Source organism: Grammomys surdaster, unplaced genomic scaffold (assembly GCF_004785775.1).
Source record: "Grammomys surdaster isolate TR1022 unplaced genomic scaffold, NIH_TR_1.0 270, whole genome shotgun sequence".
NCBI lineage: Eukaryota > Metazoa > Chordata > Mammalia > Rodentia > Muridae > Grammomys > Grammomys surdaster.
Window position 1 is genome coordinate 1314216 of NW_021604711.1, and position 27863 is coordinate 1342078.

The window sequence follows — 27863 nt, forward strand, 5'->3', positions numbered from 1 at the left end:
TCTCTCTCTCTCTCTCTCTCTCTCTCTCTCTCTCTCTCTCTCTCTCTGTGTGTGTGTGTGTGTGTGTGTGTGTGTGTGTTTTATAACTGTAATGACTTCTGTGCAGGCTAGTTTTATGACAGAGGCTAGAGTTGTTTTGGAAGGGGGAACCTCAACTGAGAAAGCGCCCCTACCAGACTGGCCTGTCAGCGAGCCTGTTTAGTCTTGTTTGTGAGACTGCTAGGAAATATCTGGGCAAGGAGCAAAGCCATATCGAAAGGCCATATAAGTTTAGGGCCTTAGCTGACTCCTTGTCATGTTAACCTTTTTCCTTCTATGCAAAGAGAATCATCTCTCTGTTGGCAGTCATCACAGAGAATGTTAACAGTGCTGAAATTCTTGACTCTCAGTGGGAGAGAGGCTATGCCCAGACTCCTTCCACTTCCTGTACATAGGGAACAGAAGTCCATGTGGGCCAGTTTTTGTTTGGACATCATGGTACTGACATAGATATCCAGTATGAGTCAGCTAGAGATGGTTGCATCAGATGTTCAGAGAATTCCAAAGTAAGTAATGCTGTTATCTGTTATATCGCCAATTCTGGCGGGATGATACTATTGTGTAGTATGAATACGTCTTTGAGGTCAAGCCCTTTGCCCTTGCTTTGTCTTTGCCAGCCAGCCCTTGAAGGCCTATGTGTGTCTAACTTTAATGAGTGCAGGTCTGCATGTGTGCCTGTGCCTGCCAGTGCTTGCCTGTGTGCCTCTGATTCTCTTTAACCTTCCAGCCTATTGCAACCTTTCTCTCTTCCTAGTACTGGGGCTGGGACCCCACACCAGTCTCTCTCTTCTTTGTCTTCCTATCTTGTCTCACTTTGTGAATCTACATTTCCAGTGTACACTCTTTTCTTCTCAGTAAGAAGCATGAAGCAATCCTACTAACAGATACCTTGTTCTTTACTTATGTAGTTTGCTAGCAAATGTTCTTTTTCTTTTTTGTGAATGTCTCGGTGAAGTGTAAGTGCTGCAGGCACATGCCACTGGCCACTGAGCCAGGTGCTGTATGCACATGCCACTGTGTCTGTCGCTGCTATGTCCTTCTTATTTCCTGTTCTTCCATTCTGTACTTTTCCTTGGGGGAATCTGCTAACAATGGCTTAACATTATTCCTTTCTCAACTAGGTCCAATCTATTAAAGAATCAAACATATTTAAAAATTTTTTTTTCTGTTTTGAGACAGGGTGTCATTATGTATCCTAGGCTGTCCTCCAACTCACAATCTTTCTGCTTTAGTCTTCCAATTCCTGGTGTTGTCACAGCCAGCTCCTCGTTGCTTTCATCTGGGGGGTTGGAGAGACGGCTAAATAGCTGAGAGTGCATATTGCTCCTGCATAGGACCTAAGTTTGGTTCCTGGCACCCATCTCCAGTAGCTCACAATTACCTGTAACTCCAGGTCCAAGGGGTCTGATACTTTCTGGCCTCTGTGGGTTGAGTACACGTACATGTACATTTAGACATGCAGAGAAACACACACACACACACACACACACACATATGTATATAATTAAAAATAGAAATAGATCTTTAAATGTCTTCATCTGTATGTTTACCTTACTCATATGTAATATAATGTTTTAATGTTATCCTCTCAGCGTGCTAATCAGTTATTTTAAATTTCCAGTCTGACAGTTCCATAGCCTCTGCTGTATTTAAATCTGTTTCTGGTGTTCATGCTGTCTTCAAACTGTGCTCTTGGTTATAGCATGCCTTAAGACTTGTTTTGTGGAAAGCCAGGTAGGTATGGGTTGGAAGAGTAGGTATAAGGAGCTGAGTAAGTTGCCTTCAGTGGGATCTTCCTCTTTGTTCACTGGTCTAGAAATTGATGTTTAAAGGTTAATGGTACCGTCATACAGTGAGTCTGCTACAGTCAATGTAATCTGCCACATGATTTAGTCTCTGAATAAATCAAATTGAAGATAAGAAAATAATCTGTTTTGATTAGGCGAGCTCAAAGGGTTTTGAAACAGAAAAGATGATCAAAGGTTAAGAGGTAAAAGTTTATGCACACAATCTCAATTTCATGTCTCTTTATTAAGATCCCTGTTCTAAACTGGGTGTGGTGGTGCACACCTTTAATTCCAGGACTCCAATTCCAGAGGTAGGCAGATTTCTGTGAGTTCCAGGCCAGCCTCGTCTACAGAGTGAGTTCCAGGACAGCAAGGGCTACATGGATACCATATCTTGAAAAAATTTAAATAAACACTTCTCCTGGTAACCACCCTTCCATCTCAATGCTAGTTTGACACACCAGAGAGCTCACAATTCAATTCACAGAGGCTCATACAGGCCAGAATCCTGATGCTTTGTTTATAATGATTGTGCCTCCAAGGTCCAGAGCCTACGGATTCCAGACATAAAACACACTGTGCTTTTAACGATGCAGGGGCAAACTGAGGTAGAAAAAGCAGCCAGTGGGTGCATAAGTAGTAAACAAATGGGGCCTTTAAACCAACACAGGAGATGTATTTTTTATGTTAGACTGATGGTCTCATATTCACTCCCACAAATTAAACAAAATTGGAACAATTTCTGCAGTGTAGAGACAGTTACAGCTTATACACTATGATTGCTCCTGAGGAGCCCAGAAGTGTTGTCATTCATAAACATGGGGTGCTCACTTCATTCATAAACATGGGTGCTCACTTCATTATTTTTTCAAAAGAGAAGCATTTACAAAAGTAAAATACGATAGAAGCAATTCAGTGTTCGCTCATTGAGAAGCAGTAAACGGGACCCAGGTTGAAGTAATTGCTGTACTCAGGATAGATTTCCATCCTGAAGAGGCTCTGAGGGAGACCTGGCTCAGTGTGGTCGGTGTCACTCTCCTGGATGCTATAAAAAGGCAGGCTGAGGAGCCATGAGGAACAAGCCTGGAAGCAACACTCCTTCATGACCTCTACAACAGTTTCTGCCTCTAGCTTCCTGCCTTGTTTGAGTTCCTGTCCTGACTTTCCTCACTGACACACTGTGATGTGGAATTGTAAGCAGAAATCAACCCTATCCTCCCCAAGTTGCCTTTGGTCACAGTGTTTTATCACTGTAATAAAGACCCCAAGATAGTTGATTTCTCCAATAAGGAAAATATTCAAGAGACAATGAAGAGTCAAACTTCCAGTGATTATGCACAATAGTCTTTGTTCTCTGGGACACGGTCTAACTACATAACATTGGCTGCCCTGGAACTCTCTATGTAAACCAGGCTGGCCTTGAAATCATGGATCCACTTGCCTCTGCCTCCCAAGTACTGGGATTAAAGGTGTTCTTCACCGTGCTGGTATATTCTTAAGGAAATCCTCAGTTTCATTCTCAGGAAGAAAAGTAGCTTGTTGGACACTCTAATCAACTTGCCTTAGATAATATGGATTCCTGTTCTGGCTCACACTGTGACTTATATTTCTTAGTTCACAGCACAATACAGGCCTCAACTCATCTTATATAACTCATGCTCAATGTGGAAATCAACCCTTTTAATGCTTATTAACTCAAGAGTTTAAAATTGGTCACTCTCAGATCAGATAAAAAAAAGATAACCAAGCACACTCCTAAGATGAACTTCGAGCTAATTTAAACATTGCTACACAGTGCTAGATACTGACCTTCGGCAGCTGGCTTGCTCCGCACGGCTGATTCTGAGTTTGAGAGTTCGTGCAGGGTCCTGATTTGTTTTGTAACATTAGAAGCCTGCTCCTCTTATACTGTCTCAGCTGCAATCTACTGGCTTCAACCATGAAACCTTCAAACAGAATGCTGTGCTGCTTATTTTGATTTGGTTTAGCAAGGGCGAAGCAGAGGTGAAGGGTGGGATGGCCTTGCCAATTGTCTTGCTTCACCAAGAAGCGCCTCAGATAAGCCTCAGCTCACAGGCTATTGTGAAAGCTACAAAATTGAGAAAGTTGGCTGGATACTCAAGACAAAAAACACAGAGTGCAAAAAGCCCCGGGATAGGAATGTATCTAAGTGCTCAGTGAACAGCAAGGAAGCCGCTCTGGCTAAAACTCATTACGTGGGCAAATCCTACAAGAAGAGGCACATCCTGAGGTCAAGACATATAGGACTTATAGAGGATTATACAGGCTTTGAATTTTTTCTCTGGAGAGTTTTGAGCGAGGAATAAATTGTGCATTCTGAAAGTGACAGCTGAATGGGAACTAGTCAAACCTACCCAGGAAAGAGAAACCCACCCAGTTACTTCATGCAAGAGGGGTTTCAGGAGTAAGAAGCACCAGAAGGAAGCATGGGGTAGTCTCAAAGATCAGAAACTCTTCAAATGATTCTCAGTTGGAACTCTTGGCAGTACTGCATATGTGACATTTGGAGATACCGTGACTGTCATCCTCCGTCTACCCTAGGAGCCACTTTGTTCAAGAAATTCCTAGAGGCAGGAATAAACTTATCTCTCCTTCCACGATAAAAATGCCAGCACATGCTATACTACTGAATCCGTGGAAAAACAGACATTTTTAGTTTCCTGGTAGTCCGTCCTTCCTTCATTCCTTTGTTCCTTCCTTCATCCTTTCTCTAGCAGAACTTCCTGGGAGGTCAAGGAGGGAGGGGAAAGTACTCTGGGCCCCTGAAGTACAGAGTATAAAATGGTGAGTAGAGAGCTAAGAAGTAATAGATCAATAGTCTCCAATCAACTAAGGAGACCACTAGGATGTTATTGCTATATGTAGTAGATAAATATTATGGGTTGAACCATTAATTATTGGATTCAACATATATTCTGAAGATAAGGTCAAAGAGACAGGGAACACTACAGGAAGTATGAGTTGTTTGGTGAAGAATAATCAAAAATTCTAGTAAAGTTAACTATAAGATGTCCATTATAAGTGTAAATAGAAATCGGCATTTAAATGTGTCCTTGGGAGTCTAAGGAAAGGTTGGGTGAGTGCCTTCTTTGCTTACTGCTGGTAGAATCAGATGAGTGACTGAGCAGAGAGAACTTAATCCCAGACATTTGAACACTTTAATAGGTCAGAAAAGGGAGAGAATCCAGAGAAGGAAAACTTAGTGAACGCCCAGGGAGGGAAACGGAACTGTTTCCAGAAGATGGGAAAAACAACACTAGTGACTGCCATCTGACCAGCATCCCCAGATGGGTCCGGATGCCAACCATTGCTAATTAGTCTGGAGAGGAAATCTCTAGAAACCTCGGATGATACGCAGTATAGAGGATTGAAAATCAGTATAGTCAGGCAGTGGTGGCACACGCCTTTAATCCCAGCACTTGGGAGGCAGAGGCAGGCGGATTTCTGAGTTCGAGGCCAGCCTGGTCTACATAGTTCCAGGACAACCAGGACTACACAGAGAAACCCTGTCTCGAAAAAACAAAAAACAACAAAAAAAAAAAAAGAAAGAAAGAAAGAAAAAGAAAGAAAGAAAGAAAGAAAGTCAGTATGTGCTATGACAATGTTTGTGTGTGTATAGATGCTGGATCTACCTCCTTCACGTGTGTCACCCGGCCCGCCCCACCCACAGCCAGCGATTTTGCCTCTGAATCTGAGGCGCCGCAGGCGAAGGGAGGCTGCTTCCGGCCTGGTTGGCACCCCTGGGCCTCAGTTCCTCCTCCTAGAGGACACTCGGCTCTTCAGAAGCCCAAACTCCTCTGCGTGCCAAAAGCTGCGCCTACGACGCACCACCCAGGGACAGCAACCCGGAGGCTCGGTTATTGGTAAGGGGCGTGGCCTCGTAGTCACGTGCGGAGGCCCAGCCAATGGGTGCGCACTTTGTCGTTAGCGGAGGAGCGCTGAGGTTTGGCCCACCCCGGGGCCAAGTCTGGGCCAGTAGGCTGATGGGACGCAGCAGCGGAAAGTAGCAGTGAGCTGTGGCGTCATCCAGAGCAGCATCTGGTATCTTGCTGCCTCACCTGCCTCTCTCCGCGTTCTCCTCAGCCCGGCCATGGAACGCCAGGTCCAACGGCTTCGCCAGGCGTTCCGGTCCGGCCGATCCCGGCCGCTGCGCTTCCGAATGCAGCAGCTCGAGGCCCTGCGGAGGATGGTGCAGGAGCGCGAGAAGGACATCTTAGCAGCCATCGCGGCAGACCTGAGCAAAGTGAGCGTCCACGGGATGGGAGGGGCCCGGTGCGCCACCTTATTCCTGCTCTGTAGCAGATTGTTTGGTTTTGTTTATCCAGCAGTAAAGAGGAAGTCGAGTTACCCTGGACTCTGGCCTATCCAGCCCCGCTTAGAGCCCAAACTGTTGTATTTGCACTCATATTGAAGTGCATGCTTTACTTGGCGCCAGCAGTTTCTCGTCTGCGAATGCTCTCTATAGCCTTGCCCATTTCTTTTGCGTTTATAATCTCTTTCCTTACAATGTGCAGTTAACTCTGTATAGTCTGGATCTCAGTAGTTTACCTGCTTGACGGCTTCAGCTATTTTATTTCCCAACTTATTTCATAACGTTTTAAAAATGGTTTCTTTTTGTTGACAGTTCTTTTTATTTCCTATAATCTTCAGCACTCAAACCTTCCCTCATGACTTTGTGTATCATTAATCATATGTATGCTTGAACTCTAGTATACTGGTAATCACCCCGGGGACCTGTTAAAATATAAATCTTGAGTTAGTCCTTGTGAGACAGTGTCTGAGATTTCTAATGAGGTCCCAGGTGACACCATATGGCCTCTTTAGAAGCAAGCCTCGAATACCAATGTTTTAAGTAGTGTTTGAAGCACAGCTATATTCTCCTGTATTCTCTAGTAATATTGTTTCCCTTTTTAAACTTTCTATCTGTATTCCAGGCATAGCAAGACCTTTATTTTCAGATTTGCAGTCCTCCTTCCCCAATCAAAGACTGTTTCAAAAAGTGGTAACAGTAATTGTAGTAGAAGCTGGAAACCTTTCTTCAGAGTACTTTTGGTAAAGAGGGGCTGTGGTAATTAGTAAACAAGATAGGATAATGAATATTAAAACCCTATGAATCATCCATTCCTCGAACATCAGATAGTTTGTGTGTGTTTGTACATACATAGGGTTCCTGAAGAAATACAGTTTAAGTCCAGAATTTTAAATCTAGCTGCAAAATAGAACATATTCAGATAAATATGTGACTATGGTCATAAACCAGTGGGTTAAGGATGAAGTATTAAGATGTAGCTCAAAAGCAAAATTGCCGTGGTACCTAAATTGTGACTGTGGCAGGCTGTTATTAATTGGGAGGTGATGTTGAAAAAGATCGTTTTTTAACCCTGTTCTAAAGGCTCGGATAGGTAGAGGAGAATTTAGAGGCACTGAATATATTGGAGAGGAAGAACCATCATGAGTATCCAGGGTGTGCCTTATTGAGAACTTGAAGATTTAAAAAGAAAAAACAACAAAACATCAGATAGCAAATCAGCGTGAGGGGGTGTGTGTCTAATAATACCAGTTGTTACTGCAAGTATACTTGGTCTAAGCTTTGTGACATCCTAAGTCAGTGATTCTCAACCTTCTGATGCTGCCACCCTCAATACAGTTGTGATGACCTCCAAACATAAAATTATTTTCATTGCTTCTTCAACACTGTAATTTTTTTTATTGCTATGAATCATAATGTGAAATATCTGATATGCAACTCCTGTGAGAGTCACAATCGACAGGTTGAGAACCACTTGTCCTAAGCCAAGTGTATTCTACTGTTTATGTAAGAGTAACTGATTTTCCTTTCCAGAGTGAACTCAATGCATACAGTCATGAAGTCATTACCATCCTTGGGGAGATTGATTTTATGCTGGCGAATCTTCCTGAATTAGCTTCTGCTCGACCGGCTAAGAAGAACCTGCTTACCATGATGGATGAGGCCTATGTCCAGCCAGAGCCTCTGGGAGTCGTACTGATTATTGGAGCTTGGAACTACCCTTTTGTTCTGACCATGCAGCCGCTGGTGGGAGCCATTGCTGCAGGTCTGACATCAGCTTATGTCTTTATTTCTTTGTAAAGGGTCATACTTTGTCATATTGATTGTAAGTATCTAGTTAAATACGTTTACTTTAGCAGTTTGCCTTGAATTTATTGAGAATTCATTCGTGTACTTACCTGTACGAATGCTGCTGAGAAGTTGAGGTTTCCTGTGACTACTAAAGTACCTAGGGCATGAATCTGTGGGAGTCAGAGGCATCTGATCCAGTCAGTTGTCCCAAGACTTTAGAGTCAGGCATCCATATTCTAATGTGGTTTTAGTTTACTGGCTCGGTCTTTAGACAAACCAGTCTAAAATCAGTCTTACCAGTTTCTTTATTTAAATAAAGGTATTGGGTGTAATGCTAGCTAGACTGTACAGTAAATCCCAACAGATTGATTTCTTAATTTGGAAGCTCCAGATCAACAACTTATGTTGACATAGCTTGTTCACTCAGTGAGTCTGGACAGAGAGGAAACACCATAGGCAGAGCTACAAAGAAAGAGATAGAAGTCTGGGAGACTGTGAAGGGCTGGCGGAGCCTATCGTCAGTGACCTGGAGATGCTGAGAGCTAAGGGGTTAGCACGTGGGAAGGAAACGTGAACGGAAAGAGGAGAGGAGATCTGAGGTAGGGCAGACTTAAGAGCTGCAGAAGTAAGTGAAACTTAGCTTGTACTGGTACATGGAAGTAGCTATTAAAGTTACTCAAGTCCTGGATGACGTCATTGTGCTATTCGCTTTGTTTAGGAAATGCTGCCATTGTTAAGCCCTCGGAACTCAGTGAAAACACTGCCAAGCTCTTGGCTGAACTCCTCCCTCGGTATTTAGACCAGGTAAGAATATCTCGATTCGTCTTCCATACACCTGTTTATGGTAGAAAACACAGACACGATTCTTGTGCTAGTGGGTGCCATTGCTGGCTGGGAATCCATATGATTTCCCTAAGTCCACAACAGTGACTTAACAAAGGAAGCCAGGTTCCAAAACACCCTGTAGAATGACCCAGCAACCGCGCCTGCTCAGTACAGTGTATTTTGACCTGTGGCTTTACGTATCTCTCTCTACCATCCGGCACTTGGGAGGATACACGTTTAGACATGGTTCATTTGGTCAAATAGTTAATGAGACTCTAGCATGTTTTGATCACATATTTTTTCCTAACCAAATGTCAGTGTGTTATTACGTGAGTACGTTTGCTTTTTAAAGAAAGTGCCTTCCTGACCCAACACTCTGAGAGCATCAAAGGCTGGTGTGCCTATGATCACCCTAGGGGGTGTCCTATCCCCAGTTTTTGTATAAGGGATCAAATTCAGAAGTTCTCCTGTTCTCTAGAGAGGAAGTTGATTGTGTCGTGGCTGTGGGGTCTCACATGTAGTTCTGCAGGGGACGTTATCCACTTAGCTTTCATCAAAGGGCAGCTTTAAAACCCCTGATTTGTATTATGTTTATTAACTTATAATTTCCCTGTGACCGACTTCGGTTCTTAGAGTAATTTTGTTCTGTTCATTGACTTAGCACCATTGTCATAGCTCACAGAATAGTTCTGTCCTCTAGTTTATCCAATTCAGAAGGATAAAATGGAAGATAGTAAAGTGTCATAGATCGAGTAGGACTTAGAACCAGAGATACAGGGTTAAGGTCTCAATCTGCCAGTTTACCTATGGAGTAAGGCACAGAAAAATTAAAACTTACACAACATTGGTCTGTTGAACTGTGAAGTGAGTAAGAACTAATAATTAGCCTTCTAATGAACAAGAGATCAAATGAGAAGCAGAGGTTGCCTGGCAGCTCATCCTCCATCAGACAGCTAGCCGCCTTCGTACGTCTCCTCGTGCTTTCCTTGCCGTTTGCTCTTGGCCTTTACTTTGTTGTTTTTTTTTTCCTTTTTTTTTCCATGCTGTTATCATTCAAAGTATTTTCTCTCAGAGTTAGCTACCTAACGGAGACAACCTGCATGTACCGGGTATGGGTACAGATGTTATGTGACATGGCACTTTTCACAATAACAAGCTCAGAGGGTGTCTAAAGTCACAGATGCTAGTGAGTGGCAGAGCATAAATCCAATCCAGATCTTCATCAGAACCAAGCTCCTCAGATCTGATGCTCTGAGTTCGTCCTGTTCATTCAGCAGATAGGACGTATTCACCATAGCTTAGCCCTGCCACTCCTTGTATTGTGGACAGAGAGAGCATAGGGATTAAGACAGCTAACTGCGGGGCTGGAGATGCGTCGAGGTGGAATGCTGGCGTGCTGTGTACAAGGCTCTGGACTGGCTTCCCAGCACTGTGCAAAACAGAAGGAAACAGCAACAAAAATCCCTCATGTCCTACGTTACCCCTGTGGAGTGCATTTACTCTTAGTTGTGCTTTCATTGACAGGTTTACGTAGGAAATACCAGACTCTCAGTCTTGTGTAGCTTAGTGGTTCCTGGATGCCTGCAGATACGTTGTCCTCCATTTTTCTTGGATCACCTCCCTGATCGGTCCCTCTCAGGAGGTGATTTTGATCTTTTGGTTTTGCTGAGTGCTACTTATTTATGCTGGAAAAAAAATCGCTGATGCAAGGCAACAAGATTAATTTAACAAAGCAAGAGTCTGTTTCTCTCTCTTTGAGGACCTGTACGTGATTATTAATGGCGGTGTTGAGGAAACCACGGAGCTTCTGAGGCAGCGGTTTGATCACATTCTCTATACAGGAAACACTGCAGTTGGAAAAATTGTCATGGAAGCTGCTGCCAAACATCTGACCCCTGTGACCCTGGAACTCGGGGGGAAAAGCCCATGTTACATTGACAGAGACTGTGACCTGGACATTGCTTGCAGGTGGGACTGGCTTTGTTCCTGAGGTTTTCCCCAGCAGGTGGAAGTTTTGCTAGTGGCTTGTTTTCCTTCTCGCTTGAACCTCATGACCTATAGCTTCAAGGTTCATCAGACCTTAGTGGTTGATGTGCTCAGGAAAAACCGGGGCCTCTCGAACTGTCCTCTGATGCCACTGCTGGGGTAGGAAGCCACACGTAGGTCCTGCCAGCATGGTGTTTTCCTTAGGAAGTTTGGAAATATTCTTATGGATAAACCTGATGAGAAATTTTGCCCAGTGTTGCTTCCTCCTTCTCCTTCCCCCTCCTTTTGGGAATGAGTCTGGAGCTTTCTTAGGCAAGTCTGTGTTCCACATTAAGCTACATTCTGAGCCTGCGGTAAGGAACTCTAGTTTTGCTGGTTGATGAAATAGATAGTCCAAAAGGTCAAGTGTATTAGTAAAGTGTTTACATTCTCAGTTCAAAGGGTATTATGTTCACTTCTCTGCTGAGATCCTTTGCTAACAAAACAGTATGCCAGAAAATTCGAATAGTGTTTTGCAGCTGGGAACCAGTAGAGCTTGTCCTGCCTGCAGGAAACTGGAAGTCCCACTTCTTCTAACCAGCCATTGGCCATGGGTATCTTTATTGATCAATCAAGAACTAATTGAGGAGCCGGGCAGTGGTGGCGCACGCCTTTCATCCCAGCACTTGGGAGGCAGAGGCAGGCGGATTTCTGAGTTCGAGGCCAGCCTGGTCTACAGAGTGAGTTCCAGGACAGCCAGGGCTACACAGAGAAACCCTGCCTATCTCGAAAAACAAAACAAAACAAAAAAAAAAACAAAACAAAAAACAAAACCCACTTGGGGAACAAGACCTTCACATTCACACACATGTTCCCAATCAAAGCATCAGAACCACCCGCTATGTTTCACCTTTTCTGTCTAATTAAAAAACAACAACAACATAAAGAACCCAACTCTTCTCTCAGACATAAATTGAACAAAACCATAACAATCATGTAAATTACAAAGTATGCTGTACAATTAACATCCAGTCCATCGTATTTGTCAGTTAGATAAAGTACTCTACCATCCTTCCTAACTTAGAGTTATAATTCTATCTCTGAGTTATGTTTAGATCTTAGCCTGTAACACCATCTGAAAACCATGTCTTCTACTATATTACCTCTCTCCGTGATTCGCATCAAAGCATCAGAACCACACCCCCCCACACAAACCAGAAATGAAGAGTTCAGTCCCTCTTCACTAAATTAGGCTTGACTACAAGGAAATGACTGCCTCTGTGCTCTGTGTGGTTTGATTTTCTCTGCTTCCGAGCTGTGGCACCGAGGAGGGGGTAGAGAGTTAGGTCAGGGTTCCTGCTTGGCCTCTTTGAGTAGAGCATCCAGAAAAAGAGACCAGTGGTGAGTGCTAGGTTCATGCTAGGGCTTTGTCTGTGTGTAGGAAGGGGGAGGGTCTACAAAGAGGAGCCTGGGAGAGGATGCAGCCACAGTGGAGAGCCAGAACCTGATCTGTGTTTGCCATCCTGGATGGCCTTTTGGCTGGATAATCAAGGAACGAACGTTGGGAGGCCGTTGTCTTTTCCCGCAGGCCGAGGCTTCATAGCTTATTAGGTACTGTGTACCAGGCAGACTCATTTTCTTGCTACTTAGAATATTTCACGTCAATTGAAAATTTGTTCTAAAGGCTGGTAAGATGGTTCAGTGGGTAAACGTACTTGATATACAAACCTGACCATCTTGAGTTTGATACCTGGAGCCCATGTTCTAAAAAAGCCAGATTCTGAGTAGATGGGAGGCCTCAAGTGTGCCGCAAGCACAGCAGCAGAAACGAGATCCTGCCTCAGCAAAGCAGGAGAGAGCCAACTCCCAAGATGTTGTACACACACACACACACACACACACACACACACACACACTGTGGCATGCATGTTTCCATGTACACACACACACAAAATCAAAAAGAAATCTTAAAATGCATTCTAAGTTGTAACTAGATGATCTACAACCCGAGTTTTTATTTTGTTTTTAACAATTACTAAGTATACAGAGCCGTATCAGTTGGCATGATGGTTAACCTTGGCTCTCAACTTGATGGCATTTAGAATCACAGTGAAAACGAATCTCTGGACATGTCTGTGAGGGATTATCTAGCTTAGGTTAGTTGAAGTGGGGAGACCCACCCTAAGTCTGGGGTTACAGGTGAAAAAAAAGTCACACTGAGCATAAGTATTGGCTGCTTTCTCCTTCTTGGCTGTGGGTGCCGTGTGACCAGACATCATGCTCCTGCCACCATGACTTCCTGCCCTGACATAGTACCCTTCAACTGTGAGCCAAAGCCAGCTCTTCCTTCCTTAAGCTGCCTTTGTAAGATTTTTTTGTCAAAGCAATGTGTAAAATAACTAATACACTGGAAAACATTAAAACAGAAATGATGGGGGCTGGAGGCTGGCTCAGCGGTTACGAGCACTCTTAAGCAGTTAAGAAGTTGCTCTTTCAGAGGTCCTGAGTTCAATTCCCAGCACCCACATGGTGACTCACAACCATCTATAATGGAATCTGATGCCCTCTTCTGGTGTGTCTGAAGCAGACCACTCGTATACATTAAAAAAAAAATGAAAAAGAGACTGAATTGTATAGGTATTCTGTTTTTGTTTTGTTTCTCCTCAGACGCATAACCTGGGGAAAGTACATGAATTGTGGTCAAACCTGTATTGCTCCTGACTATATCCTATGTGAAGCTTCCCTCCAGGATCAAATCGTACAGAAGATTAAGGATACAGTGAAGGTCTGTGTCCAGCAGTTGTGATCCCACTGATTTCAGTCAGGTGAACGTCAAGTGAAGTACTTTCAGACAGCATCTCTGTTCACTTTTACTCCCAACTCAAATAATCCCAGTAACGTATGTGACTGCATTAACTTATTGGCTAGTTGGAAACATTCTGCATCTGCAGGGGTTGAGTCTGAGTTGGTGCAGGTCCACTTGAATCAGGTGGTTGATGTGTTGAGGATTAGTGGAGGCCTATATGTAAAAGTCAACAGTGTAGTCTGTGGCTTTGAGAGAATGTTTCCAAATTACTTGAAGAGAGCCCTTATTGTTCTTGCTAATGCAAGTTATCAGTTGTCTTGTGTGTAGAGGACCAGATGGCCAGTAGTTTGAAGGAGTGACGTAAATGCCTACTTAAAGTGCACCTTGTTGAGCAGTGGTCCCAACCTTCCCAATGCTGTGACCCTTTGATACAGTTCCTCATATTATGTGATCCACCCCAACCATAAAATTATTTTTGTTGCTATTCATAACTGTACTTTTGCTGTTGTTAGGTATTGTAATGTAAATATTTAATACACAGGATATCTGATGTTAGCCTTTTGAAAGGGTCATTCAACTCCCAAGGGGGTCATGACCCACAGGTTGAGAACTGCTGCTGTAGAGGGTTATCCATCTTCTAGGGTACATAAAGGAACTAATGAAGACTGTGCTCTGATAACTAAGCTAAGGCTTGCTTAGGAGAATGTGGGGAAGGAGATATGGGGTTTTCATCATTAGAGAGTGTTTGACCAGGGTATGAAGAATGCTAAGCCATCTTGAGGAGATGAACTTTTTGTTAGCTGGTCACCAGAAAGGCTGGAGAATAGCAAAGAGTATGTATGAAGAGAGTGAGACCTGGAGACCAGGAGGTACAGAGAGATGGGGTAGGTGAGACCGAGGACTCAGACAAGGAGAACAGCAAAGCTGTGTAGATCAGGGGCTGTGGGCAGAAGACTGGATCAAGGTCCCTGGGAGACTGAATGTAGTTCCAGAGGATCAAGGGCCCCTCTTCCTACCTTTGAGGAGTTTGTGCTATGACATATGAGTTCTCAGTCAAATATCATGTTGGAATAACCAGGGAGCCACTTAAAAGTAAGTCTCTAGCCCTCACCTTAAGATTGTGATTGCTCTGGTGTGGTCTCTCACCCTTGTTTTTCTGTGATTCAGTTAACTTGAAAACCTGTGTTGGTGGCCTTGGCCTTGGACAGAACATACATTTTAACAGGCACCCTGGGCGATTCCTGCCTCCCAGACTTTTGAGTTGAGATAGGTTTGTTAGTGAGTAAGACCTGGTGTGATTCTACAGTAGATTCAGAGCTCTCACAAGGCTGTTGAGCTTTATACATGTCAGTAGTTCTATATTTATATTTGGTTTTATATTTATACTTATCATATATTTATATGATAACTATTGGTTATCCCTGTTGAGCTGTTTGCCTTGGTAATTTAACAAGGCTTTATCTTGATACATTGAGTAGTTTTCCTGTTATCAATGACTGGTGAAAATACCTATACAGAGAAAACAAACCAACAAAACAGCAAAGACTGGCAAACTTCTTAGGTAAAGGCTAGAAGAGAGTATATATTTAGGGTTTGAAGACCAGAAAGTCTCAGCAGCAACTGCCCAGCTTAACTTCTGGGAGAGGCCAACTGATGGGCAAACAAATGGCCTCTCCCTGCCATCGGTTCCTCTTCCACCAGGAAGACTGGGGGAAGGTGTGACTGGTGTGAGGAGACTGGGGGATCTCTAGAAACCTGAAACCAGAGAGGTGCAGGCAGAAGGGTGTGTGTGTGTGTGTGTGTGTGTGTGTGTGTGTGTGAGAGAGAGAGAGAGAGAGAGAGAAGAGGGAGGGTGTGTGAGAGACAGCATATATGAGAGAGAGACCGTGTGTGTGTGAAAGAGTATGTATATGTATGTATGAGACAGTGTGTTTGTGAGAGAGTGTGTGTCTGTGTGTGTGTGTTTGTGTGTGAGAAAGAAAGAGAGGGTATGTATGTCTGAGTAGCTACCTTATTTGTTAATACTTGACTTGTCTAAAAGCTTGAAATTACTATTACTGTACTAATACTAAATTATGCAAGAGTGGGTGTTGGATGTGATAAGGACTTAAGCCAGATCAGTTTTTAAACACCAGTAGATTTTTAACTTATTAAAGAAATAGTCATTTGGGGTTTGTCACAGTTAAGTAACTCCTGTTGTTTTTAATAGGACTTCTATGGGGAAAATATAAAAGCGTCTCCTGACTATGAAAGGATCATCAATCTTCGTCACTTTAAGAGGATACGAAGTTTGCTTGAAGGACAGAAAATAGCTTTTGGAGGGGAGACTGATGAGGCCACACGCTACATAGGTAAAGAAAAGTCACCTTTCCCTGGGGAAGATAGCAGTTTGGCATTTTACCCAGCACTTACTGATCTTACATAAGCTGTAAATACTGCTTTTAGTGTACTTTTTAAAATTGTATGTGTGCATATACCTTTAAGATAATCTAGTTGCTTTCTTTTTCTTGAATTTTTGTATATTACATGATTTTTTTTAATTCTAAAAGCATGAGAAGCAGAAGGGGATTTTACATAATTTTCCCCACTTATAGATGAGAAAGTAGCTCAGAATCCCACCACTAAATAGCACCAAACACTTCCAGAGATGGTGCTTTGAGTTGCTGTTCTTGATCTTTGCTTACTCACATTCTTTGCGTACTTTGCCTTTTCCATGAGTATGTATTCCTTCGACTTTCCTCTTATGTGGACCCTAGGGCCCCACACACGCTGCACAGGCAATCCACCACCGAGCTGGGTTCCTAGCCCTTGTTACATTGAATTTAATTTGTTTATATTGATTTTTCATTCTATTTTACTTTATGTGTGTATAAATGCGCATATACATACAGGTGCCATAGAAACTTAATTTCCGTTGCTGTAGTAAAGCACCACAGCTAAAAGCAGCTTGAGGAGAAAAGGGTTTATTTCATCCTACAACTCTCAGCTCATATTCCATCACTGAGGGAAGTCGGCAGGAGCTCAAGGCGGGAACCTGGAACAGGAACTAAGGCAGAGGCCATGGAGGGATGCTGCTTACTGGCTTGCTCCCAGGGGCTTGATCAGCCTGCTTTCTTATACAAGTTAGGACCATCTGCCTGAGTTGGCACCACCCAGGGTGGTCTGGGCCCTCCCACACCAGTCATTAACCAAGAAGATACCCCATAGGCTTGTCCATTGGTCAGTCTGGAGGGACATCTTCTCTGTTGGCAGTTTCCTTTTCCCAAATGACTTTAGTTTGTGTTAAGTGACATAAAACAGTACTGATGACCACTTGTCAGCTTGATACACACACACACTGTGTGTTCTCCCCCAGGCCCCTCCCTCTGTCTCACTAAGCCATAACCTTTTGTTCCTGGTTTAATCTCCAAGATCTTATACTAATATCAACATTACAATATAAGACATTCCACCTTAAAGTCCCATGATCTTAAAAAATTCAAACACTTTAAGTTCAGTCTCATTAGATATCCAGAGTTTCTCTGAAACTCTAGTCTTTCTAAAATTGCAAAGCTTCTTCAACATATTCAGGGTCTCATAACTGCGGATCTCTGTAAAAATCAAAATAAATCACATCCTTTTTGTCCCAAGAGGTAAGAACCAGGGAGCAGTTCTAATCGAGTCAGAGCAAAACCAGAGTCCACAGTGTAAAGCTCAGTGTCAGACTCTGGGGCCCAAAGGCCTTTGACAGCCCCACGTCTCCAGCTCCGGCATCCACAGCACACCACAGTTGTCTCATAGGATCTCATAGGCTGGCTCCACTCCACAGCCACCACTGTGCTTGGTGTTCCTCCCCTGATACTGGCATCTCCAAAATTCTGGGGTCACTGTTGCAGCCGGTCTGCATCTTCACCAGTAGACTCTCCTGAGCTCTCTCTAGGGACCTTGGCCCTGCCGTATGGTGCCCAGCCTCAGCTTTTCTCTACGACTGCTTTAATCCTGGAGCTTCTACTACAACTGAAGCTACACTTGCACCAGTGGCCCCTCAAGCTGGGTCCCAAGCCTTAGCCGCTCCTCATGGGCCGGTCATAGCTTCAAATCCAGTATTACCTGGGAATCGTTCACACATTACCAAGTTCAGCTGCCAGCACAAAGTACAGTCTTGGCCACCTCTGGAATGGAGCTTCTGTGTCCTGACCCTGAGGAACCATTTCCTAGACGATTGCACCTCGTTGATGTTGGTCTCTTCTGATTCTTCAGCCCCAGCTCACCAGAACTACAGATCTTAATTCAAAATAGTGAATGGCCTTGATATTTATTGTCTATAAGGGACTCTTCCAAACTTCCCTCTGAAACTCCACAAGCCAGGTCTCTGTCGTCTACACTGCTCTCAGCATGGTCTTCCAAGTTCACACAGCAGCTCGTGAGCTCTAAGCACTCAGTGGCTTTGCCAGCCCAAACTTCTCCCATAATTCTCCAAAAACAGACCTCCAGATCTGTCATTGCAATAGTCAGCGATCCTAGCACCAATTTTTATCTTAGTTGTGTTTCTGTTGCCAAGATAAAACATTATCACCAAAGCAACTTGAGGAGGAAAGGGTTTCTCTCATCTTAATATGGGTCATTCTCCATCCCCAAGGGATGGGAAGGCAGGAATGTGGAGGCAGAAACCTAGCAGAGGCCGTGGAGGACCCCTGCTCACTGCCTTGCTCCTCATGGTTTGCATAGCCTGCTTTCTTAAACATCCTAGGATGACTGCCCAAGGTGGCCCAAGGCCCCTGTGTGCTGAGCCTGCCCACGTCACTCATCAGTCAGGAGCTTTGCCTGCAGGCAATCTGATGGAGGCATCTTCTCAATTGAGGTTCCTTTTCTCAACTAGCTCAAGTTGACATAAAACCTAGCTAGCGTATATGTAGGAGTCAGGGGACAACGTGAGGGAGACATTCTCTCCTTCTGTGTGGCCTTTAGGGATTTAAATCAAATGGGTAGGCCCAGGGGTGAGTACTTTTACTCGCTGAGCCTTGTCGTAGACTCTTACTGAATTTTTAAATACAAGTTCAAAAACTAGCACACAAGATGATGAAAGAGATACAAGCACATGTGTTGGGCAAGGAAGTTGACCCCAAATTAATTTACTTATCTTTCTTATCATCTGTTAAAAACAATCTTAAAAGGATGGAAATTCATAGAGATTCTCCTGCATTGGATGGTTGTGGTTGTTAATACCATTAAAACCCAGAGTTCTTTCATCTTGCTCTTCTTCCCATCTTCTTGGTCGCAGTGTGACCCATTTTTAGGACAACCAGAGACAAAAGGAAGGAAACTGTGGAGATTAGCTTGGTCTAAAGTAAGACTCTTCCCTGAGCTCCACAGTGGATTTGGAAAGCAAATTTTGGGAGGAGTCACAGCTCTGTCACTCAAAGTTAGGCCTGGCGCGTTTGGGAGGACACACCGTAGGGGTGGATGCTCCCATAGGATTTGTGCAGTGGGTGCCCTGTGGGTGGTCGACCCAGTGGAATAAAGAGGGAATGAGAGTTCTGCTTTCTTTGTCTTCAGCTTGACTATTTGCGTCCTTTATTTATCTGTTTATTTGCTTGTTTATTTTTAGCCCCAACCATACTTACTGATGTTGATCCTAACTCCAAGGTGATGCAAGAAGAAATTTTTGGACCAATTCTTCCAATTGTGTCTGTGAAAAACGTAGACGAAGCCATAAATTTCATAAATGACCGTGAAAAGCCCTTGGCACTCTACATATTTTCTCATAACAATAAGGTATGCTTTCAGAGAATAATCCACTCTACTCTAAGCTCCCCAGCCATGGACTCTGGATTTGTAGTGCCAGGCGTGCTTCCTCCCGTGGTGTCAGACCCATGACATTCCTGCCACTCCTGCACCCACAGCCATAGCCCTGTGGTGTCACGCCCATGACATTCCTGCCACTCCTGCATCCACAGCCATAGCTTGCTGTGCTGGCTGTTATCACAGTTCACAGGTTCACAACTGGTAAGAGTCCCCCCAGCCGCCCCTGACTCCCTTACCTCCAACAGCCTGTTAGCATCCCATGGTACTGTGAAAGCTATTCAGCCGGGCAGAACCCTTCTGGTCAGTACCAACTTGAGAGGCGTAATCATTTCTAAACAGTCCATTGTTGGTAATGTTTGGACTATAGATCTTGATGGGGATCAGGTAAACAAAGGTTCAGGCCACTCTTTCTCATCTGCAGACTGATGTGCTAGGGACCAAAAGTGTTTAAGATTTCAGAATTTTTAAGGCACTGTGTATCCTAGTCTGACCACAGATCCATGCTTCTGCACCACCTTCTCAATTGCTGAGATGCAAGTACGTACCATCCAGCTTGATTGCAGAATTTTTATTCAGATTTTGAAAATTTTCCCTATTAGGAGCTGTCTTGGAGGTGGGACCTAAGTTTAAGCACAGATTCCTTCTGTGTTCATGAGGCAGTGTATTCATAACCCGAAGATAATTTTATACAGTATTTTTAGTAACTTTTGACATGAATTTTGTGTCTCCTCAAACTTAAGAACTTGCACCGACCCACAAAGCCAGGATGCATGTCCTTAGAGCCCACGGTGAGTGCTAGGACCTTAGGTCTAACCTGGCTGCCTGTGGTCTGTTCCCCAGCTCATCAAACGGGTGATTGATGAGACGTCCAGTGGTGGAGTGACAGGCAATGATGTCATCATGCACTTCACTGTCAACTCTCTGCCCTTTGGAGGTGTGGGTAAGTATGACTGTCTGGTGCTGTCATGAGACACCTTGAGCAAGACAATTGAAAGCAATTAATTGAGGCCTTGCTTACAGTTTCAGAGGGTTACTCCATCATCCTGGCAGGGAGCGTGGAGGCAGGTAGATGTCGTAAAGCTGGAGCAGTTGCAGAGATCTCGTCTCTGATCTGCAGGTTGCAGGCAGAGACTCAGACTCAGACCCGACCTGGAGTGGGCTTTTGAAACCTCAAAGCCCAGCCCCAGGGGTATACCTCCAAAAAGACCACACCCATTCCAACAAGGCCACACCTCCTAATCCTACCCAAACAGTTCAACTAGTGGGAACCAAACATTCAGACATATAAACTTATGAGAATGGCCCCCCAGACCACCATAGTGACCTTCTCCTGAATAGAAATGTGCCAGAAGCATGTTTCCTGGGTTTCTTGTACAGGCTGTTGAAAATCAGGCACTGTTTATTATACGTGTCCCTGTGATCGTGTCCTCCAGCCACCCAGCTTGGGGTTATTTCCGGGTTGCCTGTCCACCCAGCTTACAGTTATTTCCCAATGGCCTGCCCAGTACTGTCTGTCCTGTCACTCTGTCCTCATTGTCACTTACCACAGCTGTGGTGACTTTCTTCACCTGCTACTTTCCTCACTATGCTACCAGATTTGCGAGGCTTAAGGGCCAAGAATCAGGTTTCAAGTTAATTAGTAGGATACCTGTATTTAAGTGAGGTACAGTTAGAGAAAGGTTTAAAATGCCAGAAACAGTATTTCCTGATACCCCTTTGTGTTCTATTTAAGGTGATGCTGAGGTGGGAAGTCAGTGCTACATGCACTAGCCCTCCAAGCCTCTGTGGGGAAGGGCAGCCTTTCCTTGCCTGCTGGTTGATTTGAGGCATGAGAGTTCTCTAGCGGATGCGCAAGAGACATTTTGTTCTTGGGGAAGCATTGTGAATGCAGTCTGGTTCTTACCTCTGGGTCCTTCTTACCATGACCATGGCTTTACCTGGCTCCTCTTCTCCTCCCCCAGTATCCTCAGGTGTTCTCTCTGGTTTCATTGTCTCTCCAATGACTCAGTCTTGCTTTCTGAATGACCCCCTCCCTCAAAACACTGGTGACTCAGCTGTGGCCTGGCCCCAGCCAACTGTCCCAGCTTCCAGTGAGCCTGCTTTCCATCGTTGTCCATTGCCACTGCGCAAGACAGTTTCATCTGCAGTCTGTTGTGTGCCATGTGACCTTAGGCAGATCTGCTGGCTCTGGGTTGGAGCTATAGACTGCCACAGGGCTGTGGTGGAAGTCCCCAAAGAACACCCCAAAACATTTAGCACACTTCTGGTATAAAGGACAGCACAACCCAGGAAGAGATGCAGATCCTGGCCTTGCATCCTGCCTGAGAGAGCAGATGAATGTGCTTGGAGCCAACTTGGGAAAGGATCTCTGGGAAGAAAGGCCAAGAAGTTGAGCGTCTCCCCCTCTGGCAGAGTCCAGCCAGGCTGTCTCAGTCTGTTGAAATGGGAAGCCCCTACAGTGAAATTCATTTCTTCCCTTCCATTTATTTCAGGTGCCAGTGGAATGGGGGCTTATCATGGAAAATACAGTTTTGATACCTTTTCTCATCAGCGTCCCTGTTTGCTAAAAGGGTTAAAGGGAGAGAGTGTTAACAAGCTCAGGTACCCTCCCAACAGCGAGTCCAAGGTCAGCTGGGCTAAGTTCTTCCTGCTGAAGCAGTTCAACAAAGGAAGGCTGGGAATGCTGTTACTTGTGTGCTTAGTCGCGGTTGCAGCTGTGATCATCAAGGTGAGTCCCTCCCCTCCTGACAAACCAGTCCTTCTGGTCCTTCTTCGTGTCTGGGGGCTGCTATAAGTCCACCTCTGTTATCCTGCCTCTACTCCTTCCTCCTCTCTAGGGGCTGCTGTAGCTATGTAAGTCCATCTACCAATCAGCTTCTAAAGTCTGCCAGACGGCCAACTACCTGATTTTGTAAACACAGTTGTTTACTAACTGTCCTAGCTGCTTTTCTGCTGCAGTGTCAAAGTTTAATAGCTCTGACCAAGGCTGAACAGCCTACAAAGTCAAAATTATTACAGGAGTTTACCAACTTTTTTGAGAGTCTAAGTCACTGTGGAGCTTGCTGGAAGATCCTGAGCTGTTCGCCCTCTGGTCCTTTGGGTATTGGTCTTCTCTGTTCAGTTTCAGTTTGTTCTTGAACGTGCATGAAGTCGTCATGGTGATGCGGAATGGTGGTAGTGGAAGGAAATAGGCAAGGAGTGTAGTTTTTATTAGGCATCTTTTCCTCCAAAGTGGATTGCCAGATAAAGTTTGTCTTGGGCCACAGGTCATTACAGAGGTGACTTTTCAAAGAGGCCCTCTTGATAGCCTCCTCCTCTGGGCAGCGGTGCATCTCTGGGATGAAGGAGGGAGTCTGTGGGAACAAACATCAAGGTGGAGTGGGGAGGGGTTTCCTCAGACAGCTAACTAAGGAGATGTGGGACAGTGTCTGTGAAGAGAGGCCATGATGAAAGGCATAATGGAACTGCCATGTTTATAGATCATGTGTCTTGGTTAAAATGTGAAAAGTTGTTCATCTTACACTATTGCCACACTGGTGGATTGGTGATAACAGCTGCATTTGAAATCATTTGGGTTTTCTCAGAAATACCAAGCTGTGCCGAGGGGAAAAGCCCTGTTGGCTTCTCTGATAGTTCATAGACTGCGCTGGTCAAGTAAGCACTGATGGTCAGACCTCAGCTGTCTGTTGAGAGTGAGGTAGGAGCTTCCTATTTTCCTTCTGTGTGTGGGCCAGGCTGGGTTCTGTTTGGTTTTAGTTGTTTCTATAGCTGAAGGTTTGGGGTTTCTGACAAAAGGATGTTTAACTTACATATATTGAACCTTGGCCTGGAGCTACTCAGTGTTAAGATTCAATTTAGGCATCATCTGAGAGAAATGTGTAGCAGTAACGTCTAGCTGGGTCTGGCGAAGCCTGCATCCTGACTAAAAGCGAGTGGCCACTTGTTGAGCTGCACCAGTTCCTCAGTCAGTCCGGGAGAGTGCACCATGCAGCGCCAGACCACAGTCACTATTTACATGTTTACCTTTTGTTTTATAATTTGAGAATAAATTTTTAACTCTCAGTTGTTTCATTTTAATTAAAAATAAAACCCTACTACTTAGGAATTCACTGTGGCAGTTCAGGGCTTTTCCTCTTTTACATCTTTCTGAGGCTGGAGATCCGGTTGGAGGTAGGCTTGGGTCTCTGGTCGATAGCGTATGTCATTTGACATTGATCCCTTAGCCTAATGAGCATACTTTTGGTTGGGGTAGAATTTCTCAACCTCTAGGGTGACACAGAGGACCAGGCTGAGTTAGTGCTTCCTAGGCCTACCTTGTCCCCAAGAAGGCCCGCCTAGTTATCAATGTACCACACAAGGTAGCCTTGAGTTCCCGAAAGGGTGTGGCAGACAGGTCTCCTTTAGCCAGGATGTTTGGTGGGAAGGAGAACACACGGGCTTGATCCTTGACTTGGTTACTGAGTTAAGATTTTTGGCAAAGCCGTTCCTGAGCGTTTACGTGGATCTTTCTTACAGAGCATGGAGGAGTTTGCAATTTCCCAGTTTCCGTCCTCCTGTCTCGTTACTATTGACCAGTAATTCATTTCTTTCTTAACCCAGTATGGAGTCAGGTGGAGATCTGACTTTCCCCTTTGCTGCCTCTTTGTTCTCTTCTCTGACCTTTTAATCCTGTTTATATCAAATCACATTTTATTCTAAACAGTGATTCACAGTGTTGCTTGTGTTGCTCCTTTAGGTCTTTAAAAACATTCCGAAAACATTTTTGCTGCTCTTGAACTTAGAAATAAGTTCATCAGTTTTAGATTTCATGCCAACACTTGAACCCCCTACCACAGTGCCAGGATAATGCATGCCTCTGCTAATCTCTCTTGGCTTTGCACAGTGCAGAGTCTACTCCCCCTGTCTTATTGCCATTATTTTTTTTAAAAAAGCATAATAATTGTTTATTTTAAGTTGAAATTGCACTATGGCTTTTTAGGAACACAGAGCTTTTTTTTTTTTTTTCCTATTATAAATTTAGAGTCTCTGAAGAAAATATCTGTGGGAGTCTCAGTCCTGGGCTTGTGTTCTAAGGCTGGGTGTGGGTGGGTCTTTTCATACTAGAGTAACATGAGTCCTTCTCTCCTCTCCTCAGGATCAACTGTAAAAAACTTCCTCATAGCCTCTACTGAAGTATCCCTCTACTAAATGGTTAACAAACCAATACTTTTAAAATTGTACCCAAACCTGGAAATTCACAGATGTACTGCAATCAAATCTAAGTTGTTGCCACAAACGGCTAAAGAAACTCAGTGTTTGAGCCAAATCTCAGCACTTGTCAGCAGTGCCGGTGCGGAGAGGATGTAGACGGGGCTGGGGGAGAACACGCCACACTAGATCCCAGTCCGTGGCCGGCCGTATGTCAGGGAGACTCACTAACTCCTCCCTGACCTCTTTACTCCAGTCCATAGCTCTGCCCACTCCAGTGTCAACACCACCCAGCTGTCCAGCTGTCCTCTGCTGTCTGGATTGCTGAGGTCAGGTCTTCCCAGCTCCTGTTAGGGATTGAGGTACTAAACCTGGGCAGGTCGGTGTGCTCACCTCGTCCACTGTGGCTTGAGACCGGCCTTCAGGAGTCGGCTCGCCAGTTAAACATCTTTTATTATTCATAGAGCATCACCCAAAGTGTACGTGTTTGTGACAGTCTGTCGTGACTGTCCCAGTGCCTTCGTGATGACCTAAACTACACTGAGCCTCTTGCCAAGAAGCAGTGCTTTCTTTGTGAATGCCACTCAGAGCCTCTTGCAGTCACAGCTGTTCCAGAGCCTGAGGCCAGAAGATTCCTGAGCCCAGGAGTTTAAGGCTAACCTAGGCAACATGATGGGAACCCTCCCCCATTCTTCATAAAAATCCCCTCAAGATCCTCAAGTTGAATGTTCTAGATCTTCAAGGATAAATCTGCTTCTTTTCATAGCACAATGTGAGGAAATTTTACTTTTTAAATCTTAGAGAGATTACTACAGATCTTAAAGCATGGAGCCCGGTCCTGCGGTGAAGAGGGGGTTATTAGACCCGGGGCTTCAGAACTCAGGGGACAGGGATTGTTGGAGAAGAGTGTGAGCTGATGGGACACACTGAAGGGATAGGATGGCCAGAAGTGCTCCCGAGCAAGCGGGTCTTGTCAGATCCTAACGTGGCCAAAGGGGGATGTGGCAAAGAGATGCCTGTGAAACTCGGCTTCCTGCTGCCAGGGCCTGGCTGGGCCCGAAGCGCCAAGCTACAGAGCCCTCACTGCCTTCCCGGGATCCAAATTAAGACTGGGCCCACTCAGTAAGAATGTAACTTGCTTATTGAATGTACAACCATGTTTACTGAGTAATCTGTTCCACTGTTGAAGCTGTCTAAAGTGTATTGTATGAGGTATCAACAAATCATTTAGCAAATAGTTGCTTAAGTAGTGATTGTCTATGGAGTAATCATAAAATATTCTGCACAAAATTTCAATGTTAAACTTGCACTTACTGTTGTTATATCGTACCTTCTAGTCAGGCCAGAATATTTACATACTCTACTGATCTCCAAAATAAATGTATTTCATAAATTATTATGAGTGTTAATTTCAACATCAGGTATGGAGATATGATACAGTTTCTTTGTGAATCCATTTTTCATTTCTATCCCTCAAGGATGGTGTTTGCTAACTTTGCTTGTCATGCTTTGTCATTTGAAATGTTCTCAGACCTCACATTCTGTTCTGTGAGTGTGTGATGGTCATTGTGCCACGTGTCACCATTGAGCCTAGAGCTGTCCACCAGTCACAGGCCGAGAATTAGAATCATTGCTGTGTGCCATCCTGAGGCTGTGTGGCCAGACAAGCTGGGCTTTGCTGCTCTGTTCACACCATAGCACTGCCATAAAGGAGACCACCACAAAGCAAACACTTCTCAGTCTGAGACAGGTGAACTGAGGCAGAGGAGGGCTGCCTGGCTAGGCTTCCCACCTGTGGCCAGCAGGGTGCCCAGAGCTGCCTAGCTAGGGTTTGCTGGCCCTTCTCACAACTCCACGAAGACTGGTAGACTGTGCCAGGAAAACTGGAGTGTTATCAGTGCTTTTGAAGTGTCGTTTTATTTAAAAATCTTTTATATCCTTGAATAAGACTAACCATCTCTGGAGTCTCGCTCTTCTGATAGGCTAATGTTCCAAAGAATAGTTTGGGTCAGAGATGGAAAAGCCAGATTGGTCACAGCATAACCATCACTCTGTACAATTCACTTCTCCAAGTGTCACCAGCAGGTGCCAAGCAAAGTGGGCAGGGTCCTCAGGCACTTGGTCTCTTGTATGTGGAAGGAGGGGTGTATGCTGGGGACGGACGCCTGACTGTTTACCACCTCCTGTAGTGTCTAGAGGGCTCTGACTACAGTGGTCCAACTTGTGGGTGGATGGTACCCCTAGGGCAGCCCCCAGACAGTCCCATTACCTCTCCTGGCTAGATGTGAAACGATACTGCTGCCCGAGCACATAACACCCAGCCTTGACCTCATCATGAAGTTAATTCTGGGGGAGCTGTCTTAGGCACTGCAGGAACAAACTCCAGAGTGCAGGGACAGGGAAAAGCTTCAGACCGCACAGCAGGAAGTCCAGGGTACAGTAAGCTGCATTGGCTGGGCCTCAGGAGAGAGAATGCCTGCTGGAACAGCATCATCCAGATACAACAGGACTGGTACACATACGAACTCAGACTACACACACAAGACCTGCACAGGTTCAAACCAGACAAAATCCCACACTGAGAAGGGGAAGTGGACACAGTCCCTGCCCCCCCAACAAGGAAACTATTTGCAATTGATATCTGTTGGGAAAAGGAAATGTTATTTTCTCCAATGGAGTGTCATTGGGTATATTCAACCACACTACAGAGCAAGCCCCAGGCCCAGGAGTAGCTGGCTGACACAATGAACTCTGTGGTGTTTGGTGTACTTCTGTTTTGTTTTGGTATTTTTTGTCTTACTGATTTTGGTTTTAGTCTGTTTTGATTTTGGAGTGTTTTTGTTTTTATTGGCTTCTTGTTTTTGTTTTAGAAAAAGAGCATGATGTTGGGTGGGTGGAGACGTGGGAGGATCTGGGGGGGATTGGGGAAGGCAAAGACTATGATCAAAATATATTGTATAAAAGTTTTGAAATATAAAATTTAAAAATAAAAATTTAATGGGTGGCAGTGGCACATGCTTTTACCCCCAGCACTCAGAAGGCAGAGGCAGGTGGGTCTCTGAATTTGAGGCCAGCCTGGTCTACAGAGTGATTTACAGGACAGCCAGGGCTACACAGAGAAAACTTGTCTTAGAAACACACACACGCACACGCACACGCACACACACACTATAAAGCAGCCTGTAGTCAGTTTCTTGACTGTCAGGATGACTATCTGAGTTCAGAGTCCTCTTAGACACCACCCATCATTATCTTGGGTGGAACCCAAGAAGTTGCTCACGGGGCCAGACTCCTCCAAGGGCTCCTGCCACATCCCTGCATTGGGCTCCACAACTGACACAGAAGATGT

The 27863-nt window shown here is 44.6% G+C and overlaps 1 protein-coding gene across 1 annotated transcript; it reads left to right on the forward strand.

Annotated features, from left to right (window-relative positions):
• The first annotated feature begins 5762 nt into the window (after positions 1-5762).
• Aldh3a2 (aldehyde dehydrogenase 3 family member A2) lies at positions 5763-25910 on the forward strand. Its single transcript, XM_028776476.1, has 10 exons — positions 5763-6090; positions 7690-7921; positions 8666-8751; positions 10532-10740; positions 13405-13522; positions 15753-15894; positions 19131-19297; positions 20168-20267; positions 21820-22055; positions 24462-25910. Exons 1-10 carry the CDS (start codon positions 5938-5940, stop codon positions 24471-24473), a joined length of 1455 nt encoding a protein of 484 aa, XP_028632309.1. The 5' UTR covers positions 5763-5937; the 3' UTR covers positions 24474-25910.
• Positions 25911-27863: the final 1953 nt, after the last annotated feature.

Excerpts from the sequence above, each read along its gene's own strand:
- Aldh3a2 (XM_028776476.1), top strand. The coding sequence starts at position 5,938 with ATGGAACGCCAGGTCCAACGGCTTCGCCAGGCGTTCCGGTCCGGCCGA. Across the intron at positions 7,922-8,665 it reads GGTGGGAGCCATTGCTGCAG|GAAATGCTGCCATTGTTAAG; the intron begins GTCTGACATCAG and ends CGCTTTGTTTAG. Across the intron at positions 10,741-13,404 it reads GACCTGGACATTGCTTGCAG|ACGCATAACCTGGGGAAAGT; the intron begins GTGGGACTGGCT and ends GTTTCTCCTCAG.